Genomic DNA, 10,014 nt, shown 5'->3' with positions numbered 1-10,014 from the left:
ACGGTGGTATGCAACTGTGTCATTAAATTACAACAGAAGGCAATTTACCTGTGAATTAAGAGGTAAGTCAATCTTAATCATTCAATTTAAATTTCATTTCTTTTAAAGTGGTCATAAATAAGATAATTCCAAATTATTTTGACTCACAAACTTTACAGTGTTACAGGACTCAAAACTAAATAGTGGATATCTTTTGTCATTTTGCCTTACATAGTACCAACTTAGTGAAGACCAGATTCAGTCCACGAAAAGAAGCGCTTTCTTAACGCAAAATTTCAGGTAGTTTTGATTTTTTGACATACTGTTTAGGTTCTGACTAACAGACAAAATCATATTTTTTTATCTCTGTAGACAGTTTTATATTAGTCAAGAAAAACCGTAAAATTTCAGTTAATTTTTCATTCTGCTATAGCGCACTTGCTCAGCCTCCACTTGCTCATTACCAGTGATGTGGCAAGAGGGATGCGCTGGGATCTTTTGAGCTCTGCTCTACCCCTCACACGTGGGAGATAGAGTGGGCTCAGAGATCCTTAGGTAGATTGTGTAAATATTGAATATAAGAGTGTAAATGTGACTAGAGATTATATTATTTTTATTTTTAATTATTTAAAAAAAAAACTTTTTATACACATAGTTTTATTATGTTCATTTTATTTATCCTTCTGTTTGTATATATTTGAGAGAGATTTTATGAACTTTTTTTTCTTTCATTTATTTATTTATTTTTCATTCTTATGTTATTTTATTTTAGTATGAATGTGATAATTCATCACTATTACCTATTGCCCACAACGGTGTGGTAGATTGTAATATCTATTAATAAATAAATTTTTTTTGAATAAAAAAAAATTCATTCTAGGCTCAACATTCTTAACCAAACACACAAAAACATTACCTATCGTTCTTTAAATTGTAGTTAATTTTCTAAAATTTAAGCCCTTATTCAGCTTTGTTTGTTAATTAGTATCGAGTTATAGTTTTTCCAAAAAACATAATTTTCTTAATGAAATTCAAAAAATCATCATTTTGTGACTATATTTCGGTTAATATAATGGAAATTGTTACTTTTACATAGAAGATTATTATAAACTACTTGAAAATAAATTTAGCATACTTCAATTTGAGTACTAATAGACGTACGTCTAATAGAGCCTAAGATATGAACATTTTCTCAAGATGGTTCATTTTCGACGAATGTAAGATAATTTAAATCGTTTACTCTGTTTATATTAATCATATTTCCCTTAATGGATTGATATTAAAGTTCTAATAATTAATAACTATTTGTATTTTTAATAAGATGCATAGTAATTGAGATGTCTGCGTTTATGGTAAAAACGTTGTATCTACGAAAAAAAAATAATACTAATATTACATAAGTATTAAATTAATATGATATCAATAAAACAAAAAAATGCAGTGCGGATGTGAACAATTTCACTACTTTTATCTCTCTCCTTTTTTTAAAAATATTTATTAATAATTAATACAATATTTGAGTTTTAAAAAAATTAATAATTAGTAAACTATAATAATAAAAATAAAAGTCACGATTTAGTTCATTGACTGGCCAAGGCAAGGAGACTGTGCTCTAACAAGTGGAAAAAACAAAATATGAAAAAATGGACTTTGAAATAATAAAGAATAAATATTGTTAAAAAATGAGGAGAAGAATATTGAAATAGATTTTTTTATAATTTTTTTCATTCATTTATTTAATGTAATTTACAACTGTACAAAATAATACAATATGTAAATATGTTGTATGTTTCATATACACTTGAAAATTTTGGGAAGGAACCACCCATTGGTGGTACTTCAAGCATTAATTTAAATTAGGAGGTCCCGAGGCCATCTTCTTTTCAGACACCTCAGAGGATTATCAGGGATTGTTAAGAATAAGAGATTAAGAACTAATGGTTTAGGATGGGTAAGGAGTTTGGAATGAAAAGACGCATATCTGTTTTGTGCCAAATTTGCAACGAATTGGATGTTAAGGTCTTTGTGGATGAGTTTATTTGTAACGGAATTAAATTATTTAATATGGAAAATAAAAACGTAGTTAAAAAAAAGCTATGCCAATATTATTTATTGTATGATAATTTAAATTATCAACTGTCAAATATGTCTGCAACATACTAAATAATTCTTAGAATATATTTATTTACATAAATACAATATGTAAATATGTTGTATGTTTCATATACATTTGAAAATCTTGGGAAGGAACCACCCATTGGTGGTACCTCAAACATTAATTTAAATTAATAGGTCCCGTGGCCATCTTCTTTTCAGACGCCTGGGAGGATTATCAGGGATTGTTAAGGAAGAAAGATTAAGAATTAATAGGTTAGAGATGGTTAAGGAGCATATCTGTTTTGGGCCAAATCTGCATCGAATGGGATGCTAAGATTTTTATAATTTAAAATTTTAATTTTCAAACCCTAGTATAGCCGTGATTTTACAATTATTGATTTCTGTTAGATTGTTTATTCCAAAGTGTGAACTCGATAAATACATATTTGTTATTCATTACGATCGGTAAAGATAAGCAGATAAGTGGTACTATATATGTGAGATATTTATAGAATCAGATTATTTAGTTCCAATGCTGACTTCTTTGTTGTGCGCTTTGGCTTTGGGGCACCTGGTCCTGGGGCAGAGCCCTCAGGTGACCACCTCCCAGGGCACGATGAGGGGGCAGGTCCTCAAGTCCAGAGACGGCAGGGACTTCTTCTCCTTCACTAAGATCCCATACGCTAAGCCACCTGAAGGAGAACGGAGGTTTGTGGTAAGTAAAGTCCAATCTTGGAAGAATATATTTTACCGTGTGAAGATAGTCAATAAAGGTATTAAAATAAAAAATAAACTGCTTATTGTTTACCAACGTTTCGTCCCACTTTGCAGGGCTTCATAAGGGCTGTCAGATTGAAACAACATAACTAAACAGTTATCATCTTATATAATTATTTAGTTATAACTAGTTTTATTTTTACTATTTTGACATCTTTATTGACCACCACCCGGACTATCTTCCTACAACCTTTTTTTTTTAATTATTTATTTATTGTAATTTACAACTGTAAAAAATAATACAATAGGTAAATATGTAGTATGTTTCATATACACTTGAAATCTTGGGAAGGAACCACCCATTGGTGGTACTTCAAACATTAATTTAAACTAGAAGGTCTCGTGGCCATCTTCTTTTCAGACGCCTCAAAGGATTATCAGGGATTGTTAAGGATCAAAGATTAAGAATTAATGGGTTAGGATGGTTAAGGAGTTTGGAATGAAAAGACCCATATCTGGTTTGGGTCAAATCTGCAACGAATGGGATGTTAAGGTCTTTATGAATGAGTTTATTTGTGACGTAATAAGGACCATCAAGGATTTTACGTAGGATTTTGGATTGTAACGATTGGATTCGGGAAGAATTTGATGGTTTGGTGGAGCCCCAGAGCTTAATTCCATATGTCCAGATTAGTCTGATTATTGTAGTGTATACTAATTTTCTGTAGTGAATGGGAAGTTTAGAGCGTTTGTCAAGTAAGTGTTGTAGCAATCGGAATCTACGAGCAGTTTCTTGTCGTTTCAGTCTTGTGTGTGGATTCCAAGTAAGTCTCTTGTCAAGATGGAGTCTTAAGTATCGAATCTGTTCAACAGGCGTTAGTGGTGTATCTAGAAAGGATACTGTAGGACAGGAGGGCAGAGGTCTACGACGGAGAGTAAAGGTGATCTGGTGGGATTTGTCAGGATTTATTTTGATTCTCCAGTTTTTACACCATTCTTCAATAGATGTTATGTGTGTCTGTAGTGTTTGTGATGCATTAGTTGGGTCGTTGTTTACAGAAAGTATACGCCTACAACCTTACGTCCAATCTTTTTTATACCATCACATTTCTGGTTTATACAGTCAAGAAAATTTTTAAAAAATATGTGAAATATTGCAATAAAAACACACCAGATAGCAATGAAGGGCCATTTTTGAGTTGTTAATTCAAGATAAGGAACACTCAGTGTAGCCTTCATAATCATGACTTATCAAATCTAAAATCGACAACAGTTATTGGTTATTAATATTGATATGAATGGTCATAATTATTATTAAAGAACAATTAATTAATGACCCTTTCTCAGTTTTGAAGTACACGGTAAACCCTAGTTACTGTATTTCAAATTTAGTACATTGCAATATGGGTTCTAGGTTCTATTCCAAGCCTTAAGAGATAACAAACCTTCCTATATCACTGAGTTCCTTGTTTTGCGTTCTTCTATCGATTCCTTGAACAACAGAACCCAAGCAATCGATATTTATACTCCATCACATAGAACAGCTTCGATTATTATTATTATTTATTAATTCTATACCAGAACGCCCTAGTGGGTTGATATAACATGGTTGATATAACCGTTACATTATATTGTTTTTTTAACAGTTGATTATGGAGGGGGGGTATAGTCTCGTACAAAAAACACCTCTAACAATATACAATGTTATAATTAAAAGAAAAAAAAAGATAAAATAATTAGATAATAATAATGCTTCTTAATAAAAGAGAAAAGTAAAATTAATAACAAAAAATAATGATATTTGTAGACTTAACAAAACAAACAATTGCCCTCTAATAGTAAAAAGAAACAAGTTAATTTAAAAAAGGGACGAGAGAAGAAAAAATAAATAAATAAGTAAAATAGAGGCAGTGTGAATAATGGATTAATAAATTTAGAATTTATAGCAGAATATCCTGCAGCAGCCTGGGCTTCAGTCTTCGAGTTGAGGTTGGGTTTCCCAGGTTGTAGGTCACTGATCCTTTAGTTGTATGTAACTGGGAGTGGAACTTCATGAACCGTTTTTTGGTGTAATCCTCTATTGACTCCATATATAATTTCCGATGCAATTGGCTATTTCTTATGAACCAAGGAGCATTAACTGCGATTCTTAGGAATTTATTTTGAAATTTGCCGCTCCCCAGACCTCACAGCCGTACATCAGCAGTGGCCTGAGAATTGTTTTAAATATAAGAAAATTTTCTTATATTATATATATATATATATAAACATTACATAACCACAAACAAATATACAGCACAGAATACACATTGACACAATTCCTTACAGAACATGGTAACAAAAAATATTACTTGAAACGATTTAATATTATGACAAGTGTGACGAAGATGGACAAGTGCACAATTTCAGACATATACTTTATTAAAGTAAACTATATGACCGTCAAAGAGCTCAGCTAATACAAGATGTAATACTGAAACAAGGAAATTGGCCTGAACCAGAAAAAATACTTTTTACTAAATTTAAGACTGGCTAAAATTCATAAAACAAATTGACTTTGACCAGCTGATTAATTACATAAGGGCAATCTAAAACTTGTTGTGTTTTTTATTTTTTTTTTTATTATTTCTATTTTTATTTTTATTTTTCCTTCTTCGTTTTTATTATTAATTAATCATGTATTTGTTTTTTGTTTTTTTTAAAAATGTTATAAACAATGTAACAAACCATATATACTTAAATATTTTGTATTGTAAACATATAATATATGTAGTATGCCTTTCATGGCATGGAACATGTATAAAGGAAATAAATTATCTCTTTATGGGGTTTCCATATACAGAAATCATATACTTAAGATTTATAAACTAACGCCGGTAATTAAAGTTTTTTTTTTATATTTTATCATAGACTCCACTTGTAGGAATTGAAAGATTAAATTTAGATAAATTATCTTCGTTGTTTGGAAAACATTTTATTTATTGATAGATTATGTTTAACTATATTATTCATAACATGACTTATATGAATAATGCTTACATATATTTATAACAGATTTCAGAGAAAGCAGATAACTGGACTGGGATATTGGATGCAACTCAAACTATCCCGTCTTGTTACCAAGCTGGTATGTTCTCAGGACAAGGAGTCTCGGGACAAGAAGATTGCCTCTATCTGAATGTTTTCACACCTAATGTATGCTTATAATTTTTTTAGTTTATTTTAAGGTTTTAGCACTCAAAACTAGTAATACCTCTCCAATTTCGTAAACCAACCACAACTGCCATCCAGATAAAAATATTTATAGGTCGTTGTAATTAAGTACTCGTTTAATTACTACCAAATCGTTTAATTTTAAGATAGAAAAAGTATGATGGCAATTAATGCCCTCAGTTCAAACAAGCATAATTTTTAATGATAGATTATTATAAGAAATAGAATTCTAAATCAATTTTGTTATTTAGGTTTTTTCAATTTTCTGAACTGTTTGCACGTATGTTTCAAAAACTGTAAAAAAAAATTCTATGCTTTTTATTTTTGGAATTTTCGCCAGGATTCATCGGATTGAAGATGTTCTGGACATAAATTCTTCATAAAATCTGGTTTACAATTTAAATCTGTGAAAAAATGTATCCCATTCGATTGAAAATTTCGATCAAGTGCACTGGTAAAGGTTAGAAATCAAAACCTAAATCCCAAAAAATTGTAAAGATAAAAGAGGTGAACAAGTATACAGGGACACAATGTGTATATGTATTGTATATGGGTAATACACAATGTGTATTAATATAATAAACATATATATTTCCAGAGTTTAAGAAGAATTCATATCGATAACTTCAATCCAACGCGTCCGAAAGTCAACTTCTCCCCCACCTCCCCTCGCACCTCCCAAAAAAGGGAATTTTTACAGTTTTGAAGACTTGCGTGCAAACAGTGCAGAAAATCTAAAAAATGTACGTATTATAACAAAATTTATTTCAAATTCTATTTCTCATAAAAATCCATCTCTAAAAATAATGTTTCTTTTAACTAAAGACATTAATTGACAACAGTATTTTTCTTTAATAATATTAAACTATATAGAAGAAAATACTGTATTTAGTAAAATTTTAGTAACGTTTCGGTAACTATATCTTTGGCCATTTTTTTCTGCTGACTTCAGTCATATAATTAAAATTCTTTGGTTTTATCATTACTCCATATTTTTTTTTACTACTCCATGAAAGTAATAATTCTTTCTAGTGGCTTTTCATCTGTAATATATTAATTAATATTACACATGAAATTTATTTTTTATGAAACATACAATACTTTTAACAATAATGAATTAATATGTTGTTTTATTTTTTTTTTTTAATATATTTTTTATATTAATTTTTCAAACTAATTTGGAAAAAAAAATTTTTTCTCCTTAATTTTTAATCTCCACACATCTGTGGATTGCTTATTTTTTCTTTTCCTTTTATCCATGTATCATAATTCTCAGAAACAGTTCTCGAAGTTCTATTAACTATTATTAATATTTCAGTGCACTCTGTCGGGTTTTTATTTAACTATTTTCGTTATATCTGAAAAAGGACAGTTTATTTAGCAGATCGGCATAAGTTATATTTAAAATATTTTGAACCATTTTGTAATTTATGCTTTCTTCTATAGATAATCTCTTCTTTATAAAGTATTTAAGCATAAACAACCTGAAAATACTTTATAATGAAAAGAATAATTATAGAATTAAGCTATTACTTCAAATTTTATGATTTGTTTTTATTTTATATGCCATTGTACAAACTACGTAAAGTTTTATTTTGAATTCTTAAATACTTTTCGAGTCATTAAATTAAAAAAATACACAATGAAGACATATTTAAGTGATAATAATACAATTTAAAAAATCCCACATTAATTTTACACATGATTAAATGTATTCATCATATCAATGTTTTTTTTCATAAAAATTATCAGAACAACAAAAGAATAATTAAAAATGCATTTGGCTACATATCTATGAAATGGTTCAATAATTATCAACTCAAACTTGGAAAATCTGATTTTCGAAATCTATCAACATTTCCAGACAACTGCAAGACTACCTGTTCTCTTCAGCATACACCCAGGTGGCTTCTATGGAGGATCAGCCGGTTTGTTTGGTTCAGCGAATTTTTTCATGGATGAAGATGTTGTCTTCGTTGCGCCTAATTATCGTGTTGGAACGCTGGGTATAAACTAATTAAATTATCATATATATAAAAAAAGTTAGCTTAGCCATTATATTTTTTTTTGTATTAAGGATTTCTCAGTTTGGAAGACAACAATATACCAGGAAATATGGGTTTAAAGGACCAAGCACTGGCTTTGGAATGGACCTATAGGGAAATAAGTGCATTTGGAGGGGACCCGAAACTGATAACAGTTATAGGCGAGAGTGCTGGTGGAGAATCTTCAAATGCCATTTGTTCAATTACGAGAACGAACGGTAAGTGCTTTTGGTAATTATTATTTAAATTTAAAAATAATCTAAAATTAAGGCATCTTAATTCATAGTTAAGGCAAATTAACTTTTTTTTTATTGTTAATGATCTATATTTTTGAGGTTCAGTCTATAAGAAAATAATTATATTGTGGATTTTGGTGAGGTTTCGAATCTTTATAATTCTCGTTGATAACATTTATTAAATTAATGACATTTATACAAACATACAAAAAAGCTAAACTATTTTGATTTAAAAAGTCCGTAATTGAAAAGTGGAAGATTACTCGACGGTTTTTATACCTATAATGGAGAGTGGAAAAATCAATTCTAAACTAAAACTATGACAATTTTAACATTTTGAAAAATTAATCTACATAAACGCTTCGCGTACTTAAAATATTAATTACTCATATTAAACTTGATACATTGGACTTGACATTTCCAAGTTCCGGAGTTCTTCATTAGTTTAATGTATAAATCTATTTTTTTCAGAATTAAAATAACTGCTAATCCCTAAATTTGTTAACGTAAATTTGATTTTCGAATTTCTAATAAAATCCACTTTCAACTCGCGATTTCGAGAATCTAAACATTAATTATTTTATGCAATAATATTATTTTAATCTTCCAAAATGTGGGAATTCTTGCAGTAAAACCAAATCGTGAAAAATAAAACTAGTATCGATGGAAATGGATTTTTGGTTAATATATAACAGTTGTTTTTTTTTTACTATTTTTTACATTTATTGACCTCCACCCGGACTATCTTCTTACAATATAAATACTACTATAATAATTAATGAAATATTATTTATTTTATTGAACTATTCCAAAAAAAATTATATTGTAGATTTTGGTGAGGTTTCGAGACTTTATCAGTCTCATGAATAAAACAGGTTTTTAAAAAAATAATTTTTTTAAATAGATATAAAAATATTACTTAATTTATTTTATAACTGTATTGTCTATATAACTGTAATAACCACTGACACTAATTTGTTCTAGGTTTATAGTAGAAATGGGAAAAAGTGAAATGAATTAATTAATAATTAAATAAATTCTTATTTATTTAAAATTTTGTTTTAACTGTGTACATCTTATTTTTATTTTATTTACTTTGTTAAATTTTATATAAACTTTAACATATTTTAAATCATTTTTAACTATCCCTTAATTTACTTTTTTTTCATGTTATCTATGCTCTTACTTTGTTATACTATTTTAGTTGTTTGTGCGTTTTTCAGACCTGAAAAATCCTGCAATGTGGGACGAAATTTTTTCTCATAAAAAATGGTTTAATTACAGTTTGAGTTCCCTTAACTGTATCCAGACTACCTTCGTTTTATGGAATAATTCTTTTTTTTTATCCAAAAATATTTTTTTTACTTTAGGACATGACTACGCGAACAAAGTCGTAAAACTTTGCCACAATGTAGTTGTTTTATTACTCACTGAACCTCAAAATTTCCAAATATAACATCAACATACAATAATTATTGAGGTAAAAAAAAACTTCCAAATAGAATATAAACTATTCTATATTTTGCTTATTAAAATGTTTTTGGACAATTATCCCATACTCATACACCATTGCATCCTTATATTCCTCATTTTTTTCTATTTCCATTTTCAAATCATGTGATCACTTGTAGCTTAAAAATGTCTTATAACTACATTATTCAAATTATTGTCATTCTCTAGTAGTGCACTAGTGAAATACAATAATCTAGAAGAAATCAACATATATA

General features: G+C 28.6%; 1 protein-coding gene across 2 annotated transcripts in view; it reads left to right on the top strand.

Annotated features, from left to right (window-relative positions):
* Nucleotides 1–10,014, top strand: part of LOC106680435 (juvenile hormone esterase) — a 22,209-nt gene continuing 12,195 nt past the window's right edge. The window contains exons 1-5 of one of the 2 annotated variants that reach the window (XM_067053282.1): nt 1–62; nt 2,604–2,791; nt 5,848–5,988; nt 7,871–8,012; nt 8,084–8,269. In XM_067053282.1, the coding sequence (XP_066909383.1) occupies nt 2,609–2,791; nt 5,848–5,988; nt 7,871–8,012; nt 8,084–8,269 (652 nt within the window). In that variant the 5' untranslated portion in view covers nt 1–62; nt 2,604–2,608. The remainder of the gene's footprint in view (nt 63–2,603; nt 2,792–5,847; nt 5,989–7,870; nt 8,013–8,083; nt 8,270–10,014) is intronic. The other variant, XM_067053283.1, reaches the window with a different exon arrangement.

Source organism: Halyomorpha halys, unplaced genomic scaffold (assembly GCF_000696795.3).
Source record: "Halyomorpha halys isolate HHAL.00 unplaced genomic scaffold, Hhal_1.1 Scaffold261.1, whole genome shotgun sequence".
Taxonomy (NCBI): domain Eukaryota; kingdom Metazoa; phylum Arthropoda; class Insecta; order Hemiptera; family Pentatomidae; genus Halyomorpha; species Halyomorpha halys.
Note: the sequence above shows the minus strand (reverse complement) of the source record. Positions and strands in the feature narration are given on the sequence as shown.